General features: G+C 37.7%; 1 protein-coding gene across 7 annotated transcripts in view; it reads right to left on the bottom strand.

Annotated features, from left to right (window-relative positions):
* Positions 1 to 23,444, bottom strand: part of LOC128738800 (NAD kinase-like) — an 80,491-nt gene that overhangs the window by 10,050 nt on the left and 46,997 nt on the right. For 6 of the 7 annotated variants that reach the window (XM_053834201.1, XM_053834197.1, XM_053834196.1 and 3 more), the window contains 5 exons: positions 3,552 to 3,635; positions 3,239 to 3,472; positions 2,869 to 3,178; positions 2,547 to 2,804; positions 2,402 to 2,484 (listed from right to left, as the gene is read on the bottom strand). In XM_053834201.1, the coding sequence (XP_053690176.1) occupies positions 2,402 to 2,484; positions 2,547 to 2,804; positions 2,869 to 3,178; positions 3,239 to 3,472; positions 3,552 to 3,635 (969 nt within the window). Of the gene's footprint in view, positions 1 to 2,401; positions 2,485 to 2,546; positions 2,805 to 2,868; positions 3,179 to 3,238; positions 3,473 to 3,551; positions 3,636 to 12,049; positions 12,845 to 23,444 lie in introns of those variants that run through there. The other variant, XM_053834199.1, reaches the window with a different exon arrangement.

The following is a 23,444-nucleotide window of genomic DNA, read 5'->3' as shown; positions in this document are numbered from 1 at the left end:
TAGTGGTTGTTTTTTTTGTAGTATTGAATCATACGATTGTGCGGTTGCTTTTCGTAAGCGTGGTGACTGCCAGTCATTTGACTGTTTTGCAGTCATTCGCTGCTCCAAACGGTAAAGGCAACTTGATCGAAACGAAAATGTTAAAAAGCTTTAGAATCCGTTCATACTAGGTACTGCGTGCCATCGGCGTTTGACTGAGCAAACTGCCAGTTGTGTTATGCATAGCGTTCGTATTCCATCACTAAACGGACGGTGTGAACTTGAATGCGCGTTGGTGGGACTGCGGTAGAAAAAAAGGATCGGTCGAAGCCCTGATCAAGAGTATGACGTTGCTCTGTATTACTCTCAAAGTACTCTGTAAGGTAATCCTCAACCGGATCCAGGAGTAGATCGACGCTACTCTCCGGCGGCAGTAAGCTGGATTCCGTGCTGGCCGATCATGTGTAGACCATATCACAACGCTCCGCATTATATTGAAGCAGATCAACGAATTCCAGGACGCTCTTCTGCTGGTGTTCGTTGACTTCGAAAAGGCGTTCGATCGACTCAACCTCGAAAACATCTGGGGCGCACTTAGGCGTAGAGGAGTTCCAGATAAGCTAGTCCATCTCATCGAGGCTCAGTACGAGGCACGTCGACGTCTTGTCCGACCCCATAAGGGTTACTGCTGGCGTGAGACAGGGCTGCATTTAATCACCGCTTTTGTTTCTCATCGTTATGGATGAGATATTAGTTGGAGCAATTGACAGTAGACCAAATCGAGGATTGCCTTGGAATCCTCTGACGATGGAGCAGCTAAATGACCTCGACCTAACCGACGACATTATCTTGCTCGCACAATGCCGAAACGATACGCAGAGCAAATTAGATGACCTCTCCGAGAGCTCCCAGGCAGCAGGTCTCAAAGTCAATGTAGCGAAAACTAAGTCTATGGTGAACACTGACAATTCCACCAACTTCACAGTAGCGGGACAACAAGTTGAACAGATAGGCGCCTTTCAATATCTTGGTAGCCAGAAAACGCCCGATGGTGGTACCAAGACTGATATAGCGACACGGATCAGGAAGGTCTGCGAAACATTTGGCGCTCAAACCAGATCACTCTACGTAGGAAAACCCGAATCTTTAATACAAACGTTAAATCTGTACTGCTGTATGCCTGAGAAACGTGGTGCGTCTCAGCGGAGACAACGCAAAAACTGCAGGTATTCATTAACCGTTGCCTGCGAAACATCATTCGTGCCTGGTGGCCTGATAATTGGATATCCAATGAGGAACTCCATCGTCGGTGTCATCAACGGCCGATAGCCACAAAAATTCGTGAACGTATGTGGAAGTGGATCGGACACACCTTGAGGAAAGGAGCGAACGAGGTTTGCAGAGAAGCACTCGACTGGAATCCACAAGGACAACGTAGAAGAGGCAGACCCAGAGGCTCATGGCGACGGAGTTTAGCCAACGACATCCGGGCTGTAGACGAGAACCTGTCCTGGCGACAAGTAAAAGCCATGGCGGGTAACCGTCAGCAGTGGAGATCTCTGATTTCATCCCTTTGTTCTGCCGGACTGGCGGACATGGACACATAAGTAAGTAAGTAAGTAAGTAAGTAAGTAAGTAATGCATAAATGCTAATTTATCCTAAAGTTAAATAAAGTTATATGCATTATTTAGCAGTAAATCTAAAAATAGTAGGGAATTAAGAAATTAAACTGCACAGTTTAAAATGACATGTTTGGTCACCTGATGTCATGTAAACCGCATAGTTAAAGCGAAGTAAATTTGATAACTTTTTTCTCCTTTTGCTTCAAAAGAAAAAAAAACAAATTTCTTATGAGGCTTTGATGCTTTACAAGCGGTAAAGGTTTAAAATTAGGCAGTGGAATGAAATTCCTGCGTGCACCTAATACAGTAAACCTCAAATGGACTTTATCCCATTTTTATATTTCATAAGGACTTACAATAGTGCGACATGATTCAAAATCAAAAATTAAACTTTTAAATCTTAAAGGCAAAACTTAAAGGCGATCGCCAAATTTAATTATGAGATTGAACCCAAAATCGAGAATTGAGATGTACAAATTAACTATTAATTTGAAAAACATTATTGCGTTATTACAGCATTTAAAATTTGAAGGTCAAATTCTGAAAACGGAATGTTGCCTCTAGGCTTCACTAGTTTAGACTTCTTGAATCGGCGAAAGTTAACTGTCCAGATCTAACACAAGCTATGCGATAGTTTGCAATTTTGCATATTTCATGATGATTTCTAATAGAATATTTGTCAATTAAGAAGATTATCTATTGTATCACAACTAGGCTCAAAACAACCGAACATATCGTGACATATGCTTACAATAACATAAGCCGAGGTTAACCAAGTGGAATTATAAAAATATCTCACCTGTCACCATGCAGCAATTCTTGACGGTTCCTGCCGTCAAACGATACCCACGAACTGTTCCGACTGTCCGGCGAAAGGGCGATCTAAAAATCAAACACGGTTAAGTTTTTTTTGCTCGAAAACACATACATTCCAAATCACATGCCTTCAGTTCCACACCAGCCGGTAATACGATCGGTCGAAAACTGAGCGAATGGGGACAAATAGGCGTCACCAGTATGGCCGGCACCGAGGGATGAATCATGGAAGCTCCTGCAGCTGCCGAATAGGCCGTACTTCCGGTCGGGGTGGAAACAATCAGCCCATCGCCCTGCACTGAGGTAATGTGCTTTCCATCCAAAAACAGGTCAATATTGCTCAGGTACGATGAAAGACCGCGATCAATCACCACTTCGTTGAGAACCTAGTGGATAAAGCAAACGATTATTAATTTTAAAGCTTAATTTGGTACAATGAATGGAAATTACCAAAATGTTAGTCGTCGGGTCCTGCGACGATCTGAAGGTCGATATCTCTTGTTCGGTCTTGTCTTTCCGAACGATAATACACCTCAACCGGCTGCGCAACGTAAGAGCGGCATGACCTTCGAGCACATTGGTGACCTGTTCCTGAAAATTATCGAACTGGAACGGTGTCAGAAAACCCAACGAACCCAAATGGAATGCCATCACCGGTGGAACCGACTTCTGAAACAGCAATGACGCATACAGTAACGTTCCATCTCCGCCAAGACAGATAATGAAATCAATCTTGTCCGTTAGATCGTCGCGGCCGTCCCTGTGATAAACAATCAAAAGAATTAATATCAAAAGCTAAGAAAAAATGTTTCGAACTCACTTAAAAGTAATCAATTTATCCTGGATCTTGGTGAAACGTTTGTCCCCCGTCAGCAGCGGGTCGTCCAAAATGGCACCCTCCACCCAAACGACCATGTGCTTCTCCTGGATGAGCCACTCGACCAGCTCGACGAACGGTTGCAGCACCTTCGAGTCACGAACCTTTTTTATCACCAGCACCGCCAGTGGAGGCTTGTACCAGGTCAGCCGTTGGCTGGCGGGATCCTGAATTTGCCTGTAAGCGATCACAAATGGGATAGAGTGTAACACTATTGGGTTCCGTCATCCGGGAGACGCAGTTTATGTCTACTTACATCACCATGGCAGAGTTTTTCATAATCCGACCACATGGTCCAAACTGTTGGAATGGCGACGGTGCGTTCAAACTTCGCGTTCGCCTGGAAGGGAGAAAAGAATGGATTGATTAGACATGATGAAAATAGAGGAAATTACGAAATTATCTTGATTTTATAATAATATATAATATGACCGTCATTATAGCAAAATTTTGCGTTAGGTTTATTATGATTGGGCATACAGTTTTTTGGTTTCTAAATTTGTAATTGACCAATTTACATTTCGACAAACTTATTAGTCCGACATGTTTTAGCATTGAATTCATAGTGTGACTTTAGAGTTTTTGTAAGGCAATTATCAATCATATTACTAACAAATTTTAGTCGGCGTTGTTAACAAATATTTTAATGTTCAGTATCCAAGTTATTTTAATGTCACTGCTGGTTCGAAGTTGTGTCCATGACCATACCTATTAGTCATACGCAATTAACGTACTATCGCGTGTTTCAAGTTGAACAACTCTTGGCGTGTCATCTTTTCTATGTCAACATCGGTACCGATGTTTAACTTGTTTATGGGTAATGTGGAGCAGTAGTAGTTTAATCTATAATCGATAACATGATACACATGTGACTAAAAAGTACTTTAATATATACAATTGAAATTTATAAAGCCATAACATACCCGGATTCTTATGGTATAATTTCGCATGAACTTAGTGAAAAATGCACGCTAAATGTTTTTAAATTAAATTCCCAAAACATAGTTTTACTTGTCATTAATCAGTGATTAATGCATTATAAAATTATGAATTTTGTTGTTATAGTTTCGTTAAAAAAATAAAAATATTCGGCTCAATTACACTACGTATTATATAGAGAAATGAGGACTAAAGTATTGAAGAAGTAGAGAATTGATGTTGCAGTCTGTTTGACTAATTTCAATTATGTCTAAACGAATTGTGTTACGTGGAGGGAACACTAGTTGCGTGACAGTGTTACGGCAAGAAACACGATTCAAACTGGACGTCGTCAAACTGTTATCCGTAATATGACATGCGAGCGTAAATTGTATAGCTGTATTAATTACCTTTAGTGGCAATTAATCAATCAATCGTTTTGAAAGACATTTATTGATTGTAAATAGTTGTAAATAACGACAATAACTTTCCTGGTCATTCACTCAATAAATACCTATTAAAGAGACATAAACATCACAAAAATGTAAAATGAAAAATGAGCCATTACTAAATTGAACACATTCCTTTATCGAATAATTACCGCCCACCTCTGCTCCCAGAAAGGGCACAGCAGGTGATACAAAAATTATTATTAAATTGTGCAAAAATACATTGTACCTATGCGTTAACTATAAATATTTCAGTTGAATTGTGAGAGTTCGGCAATTCCTGTCTCTCACGAATTCGGAGGGATCAATATGACGAAGTACATGCTCATGAGCAAATAACATAACGTATACGCATTTACAATTATCAGAAAATAAATTGTGCGTGGATCATACAACCCCTTCTACCGTATGTTCTTGATATGTTGAAGCGAATATAATATGCTAAAGTGCCTGAAACGCACAACTGAGAAAACTGAAAATCCCATCTGCTGCAATAAGCGTATCTTCAAACATTGACAACATGAGACAACATTGTTCATTTTTTAATAGTTTGTAAAATAAGAATTCTAAGTAACAGTTTGTATAATAAGAATTGATGAAAAGACCATCCACAATTATACATGCTGCTTGCATATAGGGTAGATGATCCATTAGTTGCGCCACTAGGCACAATATACCTTCATTTTGCTTGTTTATTGAGGTATATGCTTCAATTAATGCCTGTGGGATATAAATTTATCAAATACAAGGTATTTGTCAAAAGGCAAGACAATTGCTTTCGTTGTACGAGAAGCTTTATAAAGAAAAAATGAATTTTCCGATTCAATTATATTGTACCAACAGTTGCGCTAATGTTTCCTTAATTAAGTTTGATGTTCCTTTAATTGTGTTATTCCATATACATTGCTAGGTTGCTAAGTGAAAAAACATCGTAGCAAAACTATAAATGAGCGCCTATAGTTGTGCGCTCCAACTGCGCGTTAGATTTTGGAAAATTGGCATTTTAGCAAATAATGCTTTAATTTTAAATGGTGTAGTCTAACTACCAATACTTCTAAAAACCTATTTTATATAATGAATGTAATTGTTTTATCTAAAATGCTACGGTGACGAAAATATGCATTAATAATGAATAGTAGCGCAACTATTGGTACTACCACAACTACTGGATCAACTACCCTATTAATTTTCAAATCCTAATAAAGATTCAAAGCTAGCGAAAAATTAAAACGATTCGAAATTGAGAGTAGAAAAGAATTGTTGCATTAGTAGAATAAACTTATTTTCCAGACTCCGTCAAGCTACTTCTCATTCATTCAGACAATTTAATAACAACGTTTGACATTCACTTATCTTATATGTACCTAACAGAACAGCACGGTAACGATTTACAAGCCCATGCAAGCAGCAACAAGCCGGCCAAATCGACAAGCCGTTATTAGGTGGAGTTATAATTGTGGAAAAAATGGAAAGGATCCGAAACTAGCATTTATCGCCGTTCCGCAATTTGACAAGGTTTCACTAGACCTTTTCCTTTGAATTTTGCACGTATACAATACTTCCTTGTTGTTAGCAAATATAGTATGTACTCCTATTGCAAACTGTTAGGACTTGCATAGTGAAGCAGAAGTCAACTTTTGCGCTATTTGTTCTGATTAAAAAGAGAAAATAATTGTTCACAATTCAATCGTTTGCTTTGGGAACCCCACAAGTCTATCAAATGAATAACAACAAATTTGACAAAAATTTAAGGCAAATGCTTATATTTTTGGTATGATGCTCTATAACAATATCAAAAATATTTCTATATTTTGATCAAAACAATGATTCAAGCTCAAAATACAATGCTTTAAGTTGATGGACAAATTTCATAAAAATGGTGTTTGTGGGTGTAAATAGAAGGAGAAAGATCGTTAATTGAATGAAAAGATTATATTAATCCTAAAACATTCAGATGTCAAATTGTACGGAGTTTAATCTTATTTTATAACAATTCTGATAAACACTCAATGACTGATTTATCAAATAGCTCTTTGAACTTCAAATTCAGCATCATTGTCAAGCAAACTGCACACAGTAAGGTGATTCATTTATTTTGAACGGGGGTACTTTACACTTTCATTTGGACACTTTCATTTTATTTTGCCGTAAATGTCCAAAATAGAGTATGCGTAACGCCTGTTCAAAATATGTACTACCGCTACTCGCATAACAATCTCATTTATATAGGAAACTCCTTAGAAAATGGGACTGTTATGCGAGTAGCAGCAGTGTAGATAAATAACCTTCGAGATTTACTCTGTTCTGAAAACACAATTTTACATAAACTTTGCTCCCTTATTGTACATAAACAACTGCCAACTTTCCAAGATATTGGTTTCAGATGCATTTCCCATTGATCGGTCGGTGTTAAGTCAGTCCGAACCCAGTGACAAAACTCTGATTTCGAGAAAAACGCGTTCAAAGTTTGCTGTTCTGTATGCTGTTTATGGCTAACAATCGTTCGAAATCATCTCTTAACGCTGGTTGTTTGCAATATTTATGAAGTCTGATTAGATTAGAGTAGAAGGTAGCTTAGAAAATTCTTGATCGTTTGCTGGCTCAAGGAAAATGATTGGAGAACTCTCATCTGCGATTCCAGCGGGCTCAGCATTATTTGAGTCAGGTACTGCTACTTTAGAATTTTAGAACTTGCAAGGCTTGACCTTAAGCGCTCATTCTTCAGTTTTCATCGGATGCTGTAACCGAATATTTTCAGTTCAGTAGCTATTTGGTTGGCACATCGTCGTGGATTTCCCTCAAGTCACTTCTTCACTTTTCGAATCATCTCAGATGACGTTGCAGTCCTTTTATGACCACTATGGCATATTGCGATGCTACCAGTATCATTATAATGAGTTTTTATACAATAAACAAAAACTCTATTTACAACGAGGTATTTGAGCTCATGTACAATCGCTGGTTCTGATTTTCGAGCTAAACATGAAGCAATCACACTTATCACATTTCAATTGCTTATAACTTTTTTCACGTTCACTTTAAGCAAAATGCTTTTACACGCTCGTAAACCATACTTAGAACTGTAATTTAGCCAATGTGCACAGGTTCGAGTACCGCTGCGGTAAAATGAATATGAAAAGGTAGACCAGTGTTTACTTAAAACCGTGTAGGAGCACCGATAAACCACAGTCCGATGGATTACAGCACAGCTAAGAAGTCTAGCTGCCTGAGCAAACTAACTTTGATTGATGAAACGGAGATTATTCGAATGGATGTCCGAAATGCACGTGCAGAGTCCCTTTAACCATCACTTCCCTCTAAATCTACCAGCAGTTAGCAGAATAGTTAATGCATACATCGACCCACGTTTTCACGAACAATGTGGTTATGGGGTATCAGAGGTGGTCAGATTTGGGTATGAAATTCTGGAAAATCTTGGTTCAAGTCTAGGTCGGGTTTGGGTTTGGGAGCTCTAAAGGGCCACTTGGTTTTACTTGAGTTTTATACAGATTTTATTGCGCTATCAATCATTACCTCTGGTTTTATTATGGTATTATTGTAAAAGTATAGTTAAACAGAAAGGAATCTCCAAAGATCTTTAGAGACTGCACATCCTTATGTCAGCTAGCCGAATTCTGTAGTCTGTGTGTAAAGTTATCGCGCGGTCTACTACTACTATCTACTACCTTTGTACGAGGAGCGTGATTGAAAAAGGTCGGGACTCGGCTACTTGGCGATTGTTACTCTGGACGAGAATTCAACAGTAGTGACATTATTTTATTTTATTTTATTTACACTGCCTTCGATAAAAAATCGTACAGACTGAATATGCTTATAAACTATGTTTTACTGTGTAATTTCACTGATTCGTTTATGCAATACCAAGACGATGTGAGTCAAAACAACTAATTGCTAACTATAAGACCGTAAAAGAACTGTTAATAAGGCAAATTTATTGTAGTTGCTAATATTACTGCGATAAAACCAGTTGGTTGCAGCCTGAGAGAGGAGTCAGCTAGGGTTGTTTTTAAATACCGACTTTATTTAAATGGTACTAATGAATTTTGCGCATCAAAAATAAGAAGAAGAAGAAGAAGAAAACGAAAACAATCAATCTTGCACTGAGCTGGCTTCTCCCTCTCAGGTTACACCACGTATCTTATAAACTTACCATACGAGTAGCGTAGTAATAAAATATGGCGTACCAATCAAAATGAATCTTATTACGATTGCTTTTCAAACCACGATCAATCTGTTAGTTTTTTGAGCTATTAAAACAACAGATTTATTGCTGCTATTATGAAGAATATTAGAATTCAACACCGAAATCATGTTTTTATGCGAGACCATATTGTCATATTCTAGTTTTTTTTTTGCACGCAATGATTCGATTTTCCTTTCACAGGAAGCAACTAAAATGATTTCGCAAGAAATTGATATTGACTAAGTGAATATATTTATTTTGTTAATTTTAACAACCAGGTTTCAAAAATGGCGATGGCGCGTTGATTTTATACGCCTATCATATCAATATGCCTACCAGTTGGCTTCGAGGTATGACGCTGGCCTAATAAGCCAGTCGTCGTATGTACGAATCTCGACTGGGAGAGGCTGTTAGAGTCAATAGGATCATAGCAACTGGCCCTGCAATTATCCTAGCATGTAGCACATAGGCTGTGCTTTGCTTTTACTATTATCATATCAATATGCGCGATAAAATTTAATGCGCATATGCTGCAAACTAACGGAGACTGCTGAAAATGTATTAATTATTCTATGAAATATGAAATATGGAGTATGCAGAAGTGGGCAAAATTGCGCTAATCCGCTAACAGCTAATTACCTAAGCTAACATTTTGGTTAGCGGTTAGCGTTTTCGCTAATTTTTATAACCGTTAGCGTTTTTGTTAGCGTTTATGTACCGCTAAATAAAGCGCTAACTTTTTTTGCAGAAGGAGACTTTTTGAGAAATATTGCACAGGTTTAGGTCGAAGGATTTCAGATTCCAAAGCAAAACATTACGTGGACTCAATTAAATCGATATTTAAAAAAATTGAGGCTTCCTACATTCACAGAAAATATCAAGAGAGATTTTTCGATTTTCTCGGACATCACTTGTTTTATAAATTCAAGTGTTGGGCCAAGTACGTAACAATGCAATAAAGTTTTCTCAATAACCAAGGAACATTATTATCCGAAAACAGTTTTTCCAATGTGTATTGGCAGACGGTAAATCCATGAGAACAGTGTCGATTGTCGCAAGGAATGATAGAAATGGCAATACGCCGTTTCATAGGCCAACGTGACGTTATATGCTAGTTGAGTTTCTATCGTATAACGGAGTAGATATTTGGAGCTGAGAGTACTTATTAGTGATATCAATTTCAACTGCACTTAACGCTGATGACACGTTCAGCGTTACGGGACTCCATCCCTACTATTCAAATCAGTTTCTTTTTCATCAAATCCCTGACATTCAAGTGAAAAATAATGTCCTCGTTAATCAACTATTTTACAAGGTATTTGCCAAAACAAATGGTGAAACAGGATGCAGTACACACAGTAAAAATGGGTGCTAATTGTGTCCCGTAACGCTGGAATGTATCTGATGCTTACACGAACGCAAGAACGCTCTCACTATGATGCTCCATTTGGGAGGCGTATGGGAGCGCATGGCCCACTCATTCAAGGAAGCTTTGAAAGCGCTGGACGCTGGTAAGTAGCTAAAATTATTACCATTTACAGACTACGAATTGCCTATCAAGAAGAAAATGTCTTTGAAAATTTTATGAGATAGAACATAATTTTCAACAGACTTTGCTGCATCAAGTATAGGGTTAGTACTACGGTCCTATTATTCCTATATATTGTTTACGTTTTCATGAAAATCATAATTTTCAGGAAACTCGATTTTATTCGGACATAATTCAGGAATGGAAAAAACGCAACCGTGATATGTACTTTTATCACAATAAGACTAGGAATTGACCAACAAGAAAAAGTCTTTTGGAAAATATTTTGTGAAGTAGAACAGTCAGAAAAACCACGTTCAAATTCTCAGAAAATTTTCAAAAAAATTTTTTGCTGTGAAATTTGATTTGAAATTTACTCATTTTAAAAACTCATATCTCAGGAACGAAGCTTCGCAGAATGAATATTCTTGCATAAAAATATAAGCAAATTTTTTAAGCTATCCAGAAAAAATATTATCTGGAAAAAGTTTGCCGCAACATTTTCAACGGTTGTGGAAAACTCAAAAGAAAAGTTGGAAAAACTGTGATCTATTGCTTGGAAGTTTTATAAAAATATTTCTTTCTTATCATACTATGCACTTGCACATAGTTTTTAGTGACAAAAATTCAACGATAGCGTTATTTTGTATTCCTGAGTTATGACAGGAAAATTGACGATTAACGAAAGCATGGTACCGATTGTTAGATTTTAATTTTGAAAAATGTCCTAATCTCACTTAATTTTATTTCATCTGTTTGAATTTTTAATTATGTTCAAGTTTTTTTGGGTCGTGTCAGGTATTTCTTAAAATTATTTCAAATTGGTTAAAATTATTAACGTTGTCAAGTTTGAAAGTGATACAAATTTAGTCTAAAATTTGCCGATTGAAAACAGATGAGAAAAGTGTCACTAAGCAACGCAGTAGACGCTTGTTTTCAGCAGGTTAAAGTTCCTGTTAAAGTAGAGCAATTCACAGCGAGATCAACAAAGTTATGCTATGCATGGAAATTCAGGGCGACGCGACGGAAGGCTGACTCATGATCTAGCACAACTTAGCATAAACAGTATGTAAACATGGCACTTTTTCCTCACAGGCGACACCAGCCTGCCTTCAGTTAATAGTGCGCGTGGGTAGCCCGCCACATGCCCCGCCTGTAAGAATGATCAGACACATAGGCTATATCAGGACTGGGCCAACGACGGATCAGACAACCTTTACCTCTGCATACTTGCAGGTGAGATGCAACGGCGAGCGCGAAAAACTTGCAAATCTCGTTTCATTTTGCATCTTTTGCTGCATGCTAACGATTCAGACGAAGCGACGGACAGTGGTACAGAATTACACTTCTGTGGACAAACAAAGACGCTGAAACGCTGTACAACAATGCCGCACTACATTATTTTATTGGATCGTAATTAGTAGATTCTCATAACCTTCCAAACGGTTGAGCAACAAAATAATTAACCAAATACTGACTCTGTGACATAGCCTTGCCCAGTGTGTCACGAACCAGACTCACTGTGCAATGTTGCGCTGCTCGGGAAGCCCACAACCAACATCCAGTTAGTTATAAGTTATCGTGCAAACTCCTTCCCATATTTTAATAAGCGGCTAATTTTTCAACCGCACATCAGAACCCATCCCGCAACAAACCTTCTAGCTCTCCACAGCAGCATCTCGTCCTCATCGGCCAGGATATCGCCGTCTCCGCTGCTAGACGCTGAGTTGTTGTGACCGCTGTCGCTGCTGTTGCTGCTACCGCCAGCACCTGCACCATTGCCTCCGTAATACTGGTTGACATTGCCCCCGCGGTGACCGTGATGATACAGTGGATGATACTGATGATGGTGATGCTGGAAATGATGCGATCCCATACCACCTCCAACGAAGCCGGGGCTGTTAAAGTTCACCAGATCACTCATGAAGTCATCCTTTTCACCGGATTCCGTCATCCTCGAAACACTTGCTTTGTTCAAGACTGACTTTTTGTTAAAGAACAAAGACACTGGTTTTTATTTGGTCGATTGTATAGAACTCCAACAGACAGGGCAGATTTAGTTGTTTTTGCTCTACACCACTGTGTCTACGGTTCATTAACTATTTGATCGTTGATATTTGTTCTGTTTAATTTAAACTAATACCATCCGTCGTCATTCAGCTAACGAACTGTTATACCAAGATCGAGCACACGCAATCACATCCAACGGCTGAACCGAACTGATCCCAAAAACGAATTGCCTGCCTGACACGACTGTAGGCTAGAATGGCCCATGCGTTGGCCGAGAATAGCGATCTAGATTCCAGTAGCCTACAGACGAAAATGACCTGCCGATAAGTACACACACTTGAACACACACACCCCATCCGGCAATTACTTAACGATCGTAGCAACGATGACACTTTAGTAAACACCAAACGAGACTTTCATTAGTAAAACAAAACATACGACGGGTGCACACAATATAGCAAAGTTTCCGACTATCCAGAAGAACTCAACGAACCGGAATGACCAAATAGAGTTGTGTTGTCGATAAAAAAATACAAAATATACGTCTCATGATCGCTGAGCTGTGACGTCAGCGACTGGAAGAACGTTCGAACGTTGATTTTCTTCATCTCTGTTGCTTGTTTTTGGTGTTGTTGCTGTTCTTGCTAGGATGTTGGCGGGCAGGGAAAAGATCGACGTTGCCACAGTGCTATATTGGCACATGGGTTTCATTTCAATATGCTTATTATTATAATTTTATAACAGATGCTTCCTGTTTACATGAATAGTTTTTATGAAGTAGCAGTTATCTTGCGTTTCAAATATTATCATCTTGAATTTTTATGGCTGATACTCAGTTCCAAAAATTGCATTCACAAAATCATCGGTATTTTGAAGACATCTAAAACTTTTCCTTCAAAACTGGATTTGTTTGTGAGTGTGTTGTTTAAAATATAGCTACAATCACCCACGTCTTGAAGGGGGAAATTGTGTACTATTTATTAATAAAACTTATTCATTTGGCCATGAAAATTTTGACAAAAAGCCATATGCGCATTCAAGCAAAGCTATGGAGGCTATTTAACGGTACGCTATTCCTCACAAAACCGTATAAAGCTTGCTTCATTTAGAATTGTAACAAACTTTTGCTCATATTACGACGCTGTTGGTGGACGGATTTGGAGGTTCTTGGCACCCACGTGTCGGAAATTTTGTTTTGTATTTTGGACATTCCGCAAAATGACTGTATTTTGTTAACAAACAACATGGAAACCGAAAGAAGGGAAAAAATTGTGCACAGTTATTTGGAAAATTCATTGTGGTCTGCAACTAGGCTAGCTAAACAACTGGAATTTCCCAGAAATACCGTATGGCGCGTTACCAAACGGTATAAGGAAACATTGATGATGATTTGGAAGCCTCAAGCTAATCATCGGAGTGGAACTGTCGACCGGAAACTACGTGGTAAGATTTTGAAGACCATCAAGAGGAATCCCAATCTGTCGGACCGTGATTTGGCAAGAAAATTCGGTTTACTTGGCAACGGAGAGGAGACGCAAAGAGAATCTCTCATTGGCACATAGGTCTTTTTAAAAAATTATCCAAGATTTGATGGCGTAAAAGGATAAGTGGTGGAAAATCAGACGAAAAAAAACTGCGCAAAATCGTGATAAAAATTAAAATGGTAATTTTCTCAAAATATCCTCTTCTATTTGCCTTATTACCTTTGTTATAGTATATAACAAAGGTTTAGAAATTGGTCGAAAAACACGAAATTGATCCAAGGCCCGGAGGGCTGAGTCACATGTACCAATCGATAGGGTTCGACGAACTGAGCAATGTCTGTGTGTGTGTGTATGTATGTGTGTATGTGTGTATGTGTGTATGTGTGTATGTGTGTTCGCTCCGAATTTTCTATCGCCTATTACTCGGAGACGGCTGAACCGATTCGACCGCTATTACTTTTGTTTGAAAGGTATTATTGCCTAGTATATCACTATTAAATGGTTTCGTGGGCTGACTTTTCGTTTGAAAGTTATAAGTAAAAATGTGAAAACTACGTGACACGGTTTTCTCCGGAATCACGCAACCAATTTTAACGATATTAGTACCAAACGAAAGCTCTTACTATTACTAAACATTTTGCTAAGTTTTATTGAAAACGGAAAGTTTAAAAGTTATCCTTGAAAAACCTGTTTTGACTAGGTACAAATGAACGCCTGTTTCTCAGAGATGGCCAAACCGATTTACGCGCTATTAGTGTCATTTGGCAGGTAATATAGCCGGATAGATCACTATTGAATGGTTTTTTGATTGGACGTTTAATTTGAAAGTTATGAGAAATCTAATTCACCACACCAAAATTAACAACAATTTATAATGATTTTAACCAAGATAATTTACCTAATTTTAATTATTTCAATATCAAACGAGAGGTTTTCACACTACGAATATATATGCAAAATTAAACAAGAATTGGTTTTACCGGTCAAAAGATATTAACCCTCGAACACTCGCGCCAACTTTTATAACACGGTTACTTGCGCGCACAATAGCCCAAAACCAAAGAAAACGTGCGCACTAGAGCTTTGACTAGGAAAACTTGGTTTTAGATTTATCAAACCTTTGGAAGAGTTTCTTAAAATTGAAAGCTCTATCGTCTTGTAGAATTTGAATTTTGATTAATCCCCCTAAAATTCAAATAAAAAAATTATTTTCAGTTTCAATACAACACATTGATGTGTTCTGCAAACTTTAAGAGCATATTATTACAAGAAATTTTGCTGAAAACAGTAACCTTCTATCTCTTCAGTGAAGGTAGAAAAATCTTATTTATTGTATATGAATTTGTAAAATCAGTTTTTCTATTCTAACTCTTCTTGTAATTGTTGTATGACTTTTTCATGTATTACAAAGTTGTACAAATAATAAAAATACACAACTTTGCTGAATTTAGTATAGGGTAGACGCACCATTAGTGGTGGTAGTACCAGTAGTGGTGGAAACTTGAATTATTCCTTTATTTTTGCAGATTTTGGTACAAGTTTGATAAGTATGGAACCACCAGTAACAGTATTATTTGATAAAAATCAAACTTGTTCCAAAACTTGCAAAAATAATGGAATAATTCGAGTTTCCACCACTACTGGTACTACCACCACTAATGGTGCGTTTACCCTACCTCTATGCTTGCTTGTTTAGGAACTGTAGAACTTTAATTGTAAAAAATAACCTGATTTTGACCCCGAATTACTCGATTACCAACAGACGGATACATTTTAAACATTTTACATTTGCTGGTAATTTTGCTGCATACAGACACCATTTTTACATATGAAGAAACGAGAGAAAATTCCAGTTGGGGTCAATTGCGGTACACCTCACATGCTACTTGCTTCGTTTCTGTGATGTCGGTTTATGCTAATCTTGTTTCCTAACAATTTAAAGTATTAATGCATTGAATAATTCTGACATTTTGCTTATAACAAGTTTACTGAAGAATATACGTTAGTATATACGTAACATACGATTTGTAACTTTATAACAATATGGCATTCAAAAACCTACATATGTTGTACAAAATACAACAGCGTGAGTAACCGAAGGTTAATAAAAATTGATGAAATTTATTCAAGAAAACTTTATTTTTGTGAATCAAATAGAATGGCATTACAAGAAATTAGGCATAGTTTAAAAACTTATAAACTAGACCTTTACTACGCAATGTATATGTTAAAGAATAATATTTCATCTTACAACTTACTTTTACTAGCACTTACCCTCATTAGTAACAACTTACTCAGCAATTTCATGAGAAAAGGAACTATCAAAATTTATAAGTGCTTCTATTTGGTTCAAATTTTGTAAACTTATTCAATTTCCAAAAATTTCATGTAAACCAAACGTGTCGATTTCTATCTCAAATAGCAAGTAGGACCGTATAACAAAGGTTCCTTTCACCACTAGGTGGATTAAATCAGGTTTTTTTTAAGATAGCTTTAGGTATGCTTTTCTATTAAACTAGCAAAATCAAATTCTATACTCATCATTTTGAACTAAATTCTCATATAAACTATTTCTAAGGCCCAGCCGTTCTCAAGTTATTACAAATGAGAAATTTAAAAATTATGTATTAGGGTCAATTCATGCAAAGTATCCGATAATCGTGTAATCGACCTTCGCGAATTAGAACTAAATTTTGTTTTTGTTGTAAGAATTGATTTTAAAGTGGTTTTGTTAAGCAAATCATTGATATTCTCAACCAGGATAGATAGTTACTATATGCAGCAAAGTTGCTTATTTTAGTGTTTTACAATTTTTCTGAATAAACTATATTTTTTGGGCGCATTTAAAAAAACAAAAATTTGTGTCACCTTATTAGGCGGACCCCTAAAAGTGTAAGAAAATGTGATGTATTTTATTAGTAAACTACTCTAAAGAAACAACCGTTGAAAAATTACACATTTTTACGATAGAGTGAATTATCGGGTTTTTGAGGTTTGGTCCCGCGGATTCATATCAGTAAAATTTTCATGAATAAATTTCATCAATCATTTTTAAATATCTTTTGACTGGTAAAACCAATTCTTGTGAAATTTTGCAGATGTATTTGCCATGTCAAAACCTCTCGTTTGATACTAAAATAATTGTATTTAGATAAATTATCTTAGGTAAAATCATTATAAATTATTGCTGATTTTAATGTGTTGTACACGATTGCTCATAACTTTCAAATTAAACGTCCAATCAAAAAATCATTCAATAGTGATCTATCCGGCTATATTACTCGCCAAATTAAACGAATAGCGCATAAATCGGTTTGGCCATCTCTGAGAAACAGGCGTTCATTTGAACCTTGTCAAAACAGGTTTTTAAAGCTAACTTTTCAACTAATTGTTTGTTTTCAATAAAATTTGGTAAAAAGTTTAGCAATAGCAAGAGCTTTTATTTGGTACTAAGGACGTTGAAATCGATTGTGTGGTTCCGTAGAAAATCGTGTCTCGTAATTTTCACATTTTAGCTTATAACTTTTAAACGAAAAGTCGAACCACGAAACAATTTAATAGTGATATACTAGGCAATAATACCTTTCAAATAAAAGTAAAAGCGAACGAATCGGTTCAGCCATCTCCGAAAAATAGGCGATAGAAAATCCAAGTATCACACACACACATTGTTACGCCGTATGGAAATCATTGATGGATAAATTTGGTCTAATTAGAGGAAAGTTAAACCCATAGTGCGAATTGCGTGAACGCACCCTCAGGAAAAAGCAAAACGCAATCAAAAAGCTTGCTCTCACTACAAGATACATTGATCTCGCTCATAAAATTGTACACGTCATCTCAGTTAAGATCATTTTCCGGTCGTCCATCCAGTGGGAAAGTCGAACGTGTTCGCTCTAGTCTATGGTGCCTCCAAAGCACCAAAGTGCCTTAATTCTTGCCTGGTTGTGTGATTCAAAGTCCAATCCGTCAGCATAAAACCGCTGTACGGATTTCGACTAAGTGACAATAGAAACCCGCAAAACACCCTTCAAAACCTCCCCTGTCATCATCAGCGCGAAGATACAGCTGCGAGAGGTAATTGTGTTCTAAAGCTCATCATTTATGGATTAAATCCTATCGAATCGGTTTCTAGGATTCGGGCAACCCAACAGGCTTAAGGCCAAGTGGCAGCACCCAGCAGAAAAGGCAAAACTCTACAGGTAAATTTGTTGAGCACATGTGAGCGTGGAAACTAACCTAAAATTTTGAGGCAGAACAAAGGGCATTTGACGTTCACCCACGAAGTATTACCGGGAACAAGGCATTCGATCGCAAAATTAAAGGTAATCACATACGTCATATCTGACCGGCGATAATTGTTGAGAATTGCCCAATTTCGGATGAATTACCCTCGACAGCGGTTACGTGTAGTAAACAGCTTCAAAACTGTAATTTTATTTAAGCTAATTAGTTTTCTTCCACGTTTTTATAATCGGCTCACAACTTACTTTATAGTAATTCTTTTAAGGTATCCAACATGGCAATCTCGTACAAATAGTTAATTTTAGTGTAGTGAATTGAGTTAAATTTGCTAACTATGCATTAATTAGGTTGGGAATTTATATTCTGGTGCAAATTATAACCTTTAAATGTTTGGTCCGGTTTGAGTTTATCAAAAGCCGCACTATTTATCAACGAATCAGCTTTCGTAAGGTCCAGCAGAATATTTGGCCTTCATCTAATTTCTTCTACAACACGATGCCGGAAAATTCTTTATTCATTCGTAACATTTAGCTAATATTTGGTAGTAAATACCCACTATTCACCTTCAGTATCAGATGGTGCCGCGCTTTATTCCCGCTTCTTTTGCTGATGTTCCTTCTGACATACCAGCCGATGTCTCTTCAGCCCTACCACAGTTCATTGTATACAGCCTATCGTTACCAATAGGAGAAAGATACCCGGTACTGACACAACCATCTCCAGTGCTGGCAGTTCTATCGCTATCGTTTTTAACAATAATGTTATAACGATCCGTGCACACACAGATTCCTTCGTCCGTAAAGGGGACAGAGTCCATCAAAACCACAACCTCATTCAAGTAAACGCTGGGACAAAAGGCCCTCAAGAGAGGTATGAATAGTATTTGTGTAAAATGAGGCACAAAGCTGATGATCGTTTTTTCAGGGCTTTTTATGGGACTTCGCCCTAGTCTACAGTACAATACAGTGGCCAATCGTGCTCCAAGCCTGGCCGATTTAGTACGTGGCGATCAAGCGAGAACGTTGGCGTGACGGAGAATAGTTTGGTGTAGGCTGCGGTCGATACCGAGTCATCGTATCCACGCGGGCCGAAGGTGATATTGTGTCGGGGCAGTGCAGTAGTGACGGGCATACCGGAGCTTGAAACGAGCGAGGACGTGGGTCGCACTTAAGTACAGTGCAATTGAACTGTGGTGCACTCGAATTGTGCACATTCGAGTCGGCACTCAACGAATAGCATCCTGCAGCAGTGATATGAATTGGCCGTCGTGTAGAGGAGAGTCAAGAAGAATCCTTGAAGAGGATGAAGATTAAGTGAAACAGAGAAGAAGGTGGAAGAACAATAATAGCAGAGAAGAATATGGAAGAAGAATAGCAGAGAAGAAGAAGAAAATCAAAGAGAAGACGGGAAGCAAGTGGAAGATATAGAAGGAGACAATTGATTAGGAAGAAGATCAAGAAAGATAGTAGGCGAAAAATGAATAAAATGTGAAAGAGAAAGGTGACGAGAAGAATTGATGTAACGGTGGTCCAATATAGTAATGAGTGAAAAATTATCGTTATTTATGCTTCGTGAATAAGCCAGAAGAACAACATTTCCCTCAGCAACCAATTTATCGGCTGCGCGTTCACTTCATTAAATTTGCGTGCGCTAGCCGGCAAGAAATAAGAGTCTCTCTCAGTGCAACAAGTGGCGTCTCACCCGATGATAGCGGTTGTGAAGCAACCTTAAGAAATTATTCTGATTATATTATTATTGTTACTGTAGAAGAAAAGTGAAATAGTAATAACATACAAACATACATACACACACAGACATAGCTCAGTTCGTCGAACCTGATCGATTGGTATATGTGGCTCGGCCCTCCGGGCCTCGGATCAACTTCGTGTTTTTCGACCAATTCCTAAACCTTTGTTATATAGTATAACAAAGGTAAAACCGTGTAAAATACCTTTTTTTTGCATAGCAACTCTGCACCCATTGCATTGATTGCACACTAAAATAACTTTCAAATCTTTTTATTCCACACCTCACCAATTGTTGCACAGCTGTGGTTTGACTTTTCCTCGTTATTACATTGGCATTATTGCTACGTTGTTTTATTTCTGGACAAAGCCACTTACATATACAAACTTTAGGACTACCTTAGCCTTAGTCCATTACGGACCTGGAAATCTCGCAATAAACGGTGGTAAACAGGAAAACTCGCGATACAAAAAACTACGGCTTCCACCACTTGCGTTGATAAACAAAACACCGCAGAGAAGTGAACTGTCAAATGTGCGTTGCAGAAAAACAGGGGTTAGGACAAGAAAAACAGGTATGCAATAAAGCTGGAAGGAGTGTCGTACGTTGTTCCAATTATTGAACTTATTCCATACACAAGATTATAACCGGATGGCGGGTGTTGTGTGTTCGAATCCGGTTATAATCTCAGATTATAGCTTGGTTCGACCCGTGCACCTTCCAACATTGGACAAAAGGTAGGAGTCATAATGACTACTTGTCAAGCGTAGCTACCTACAACCCCCCCCCCTTTCCTTTCCGCTCTTCCCCTCCTTCGTCAAAAATTTTCATTTCTTTCCCCTACCGTCCCTTCATCATTTGTAGAACCATCGTTTCAAAAAATATTACTAAAATAATTTAAATCGGTTGAGCGATTCCGAAAAAAATCGTGTCACGTAATTTTCACAATTTTACTAATAACTTTTAAATGGAAAATGGGATCGCAAACAATTCGATAGTAATCTACAAGTTAATAACACCTTTCAAATAAGAGTAATAGTGAACGAATTGGTCCAGCCATCTCCGAGAAGAAATTGCTCACTGCTGCCAAGCGCTCACTGCTAATCAATCTATGTTTTGCACTTAACACAATATAGATAAGAAACAATATGCTTTTCTCAAACTTCTCTGGAAATTCACATAATTTTCCAGCAGGGCTCGTCCATTAGGTACAAAACCAAGCTAAATCACCTACTTGACCGGAATCGCACTTACCGCTCAGATCGCCATTTCCTGATGGCGCGCACGTTCGATCCGATTGCAAGTTCTAACTACTCTTTGAAAACATTCACTAAAACGCCGATAAATTAAGATACGATCCGGCCGAGATTATATAGATTATTATAAACAGCTGTGAAACTTCCGAATGCGGCAGCAACTCTAACTCTGTACAGTACGCTAAGTGTATTCTTCACTTCAACAATATCATCTACAACTCGCCGCTGCGCTGCGCTGCGCTGGCAGTCGGCGGAACAACACTCGGGCTCGGAACCTCCTGAAAGCCTCTTCAGGTGTTTACTGCCTGTAAAGCGATGCTAATCAAACCGAACGCGATTGATTAACATTTTGGCCTGCCGGCGAGTAATCGCTGCACGTAAGTACTGTATTAAAATCGACCGACTTGGTTATTCCATTGCATGTGCTGATTAAATTAATAGGGTAGGTGAAGCTGCTTACAGTGGAATTCCACTGTACTTGAACCCATACGCAGTGGAATAGACTCTATTTCTATACAAAGGGCTAGTCAAATAGAATAATTTTGTTCATTCCGGGGGTCATGTTAATTCCGGTGCGAGTCACAGTGCGCTGGTGTAGCGCTTATGGCCGCTTGAAGTTAGCAATATTTGTAAAACTACGTAAAGCTTGTTGTAATGGTATTCGTAATCCTGATCCTGACAGCATTGCGTGATAGTCTTATAGTCATTAATAATTTGTCAATAGATATTCATGTTCCTTTCTTTTCTTTTATACTGACTCTATAGCAGTAAAGCTTAATTTTTCTTTCTTGGGTAATAGTAGATGTTTCTGGAAAATGAATAAAAATTCAAGATTATAATCTTTTGTATCCTTGTTGGCTCCCAGTTGGCTTTGAGCTACGATACTGGTCTAACAAGCCAGTCGTTGTTTGTTCGAATCTCGGCTGAGAGAGGCTGTTAGAGTCAGGCATTAGCCCTGAAATTGTCCTGTACTCTAACAACTGGCTACAAAGTCTATTGAACAAAACTAGAAGGTCAAGTTTCGAAACCGGAATGTAGAACCTAGGCTTTGTTTTTTACACTTGAAATATCGAAGATCTCTGTTAAAAATTGAATTTTATGCAAATAATAGTTCGAAACGTTATAAAAGCGCTTTTTTGAGTAAAATATTCATGACTTTGCTTAAACCTAGGAAGCTAAGATTTTATCTACATACACTTAACTCAACTTGATATTTTTTTATTGGATCGCGTAATATAATTTTTGTGCAAAAAATCGGACATACGTTACGTTACATATTCTGTGACAGTGAGGTAAATTTCACACATAAAGCCTAGAAAACTACGCGTAAAAAATTGCGTTAAAACTGGGTTTAAATTTTTTAGTCTTATAAAAGAATAAAGAAACGCAGGCGTTATCAGCGTTACTAGAATCATAAGCAACTAACACGAATGTCTAACGAACGTAACTGATTGGTTGGTTGTTAATTGGTCGATTGTCAGACCTTGAACAGTAGAAAACAACTACCTATCATTTTATTTCAAAAACTCTCCACGAAGTATCAGAATGTTATCAAATAGATTGAAGGCTTATAAAATCTATGTTTACGAGAAGAAAAAATAAACAAAATTTATAGGCTGACAAAATCGAGAATAGACAGAATCGGAAGCTGAAAAAATCGGAGCATTACTGTATATTCTCCTATGCCAACATACTCTATTCTATTCTATCATTCAGAGTTAAGCCGATGTGGCTTATTTATGGCCATTTTATTTAATTTCATTCCATTTTTAATTTGAGTGATTTATTTGTTCTCTTTCTTTATTTTGATGATTTTCCTTCATTTTATTTTATTTTGTTTTGTTTTATTTTTATTTAGGGTACGGGTGGGTATTTCCAGCCCATTTAGCGGTAGCCTGAACAATATTCAGGAACTACGTTGAAACTATATTTATTCTAGACAAGATTTTTATACCAGTTGATAGAATAATATTTACTGAATATCGGCGTGTATTTTGGTCTTACTAAAACGCTACTGAATTTGAGTTATAGTCGCGAGAAATGATGAAGTCGCTGCGACTAAATAGAGCCCATTTTCTATAGTTGTGTCTGTGTTTTTTAAATCCGACAGGCCGAAATAGCTAGCACAGCCATTAAATGCTTTTCAAAAACAGATCAAAAGAGACAAGAAAAGAGAGACTGATGGATAACGCTATTGCCTACATTCCGGGCTCATTGAAGATAATAAGTTTTGCAGTGACAACAGCTTGCTGCTGGCGCTAGTGTATCACTGAATCGTTCATATACACTAGCGCCAGTTGTCACTCAAA

The sequence above is a fragment of the Sabethes cyaneus genome, chromosome 2 (assembly GCF_943734655.1).
Source record: "Sabethes cyaneus chromosome 2, idSabCyanKW18_F2, whole genome shotgun sequence".
Classification (NCBI taxonomy): Eukaryota; Metazoa; Arthropoda; class Insecta; order Diptera; family Culicidae; genus Sabethes; species Sabethes cyaneus.
This window is presented reverse-complemented; position numbering and strand designations above follow the sequence as displayed.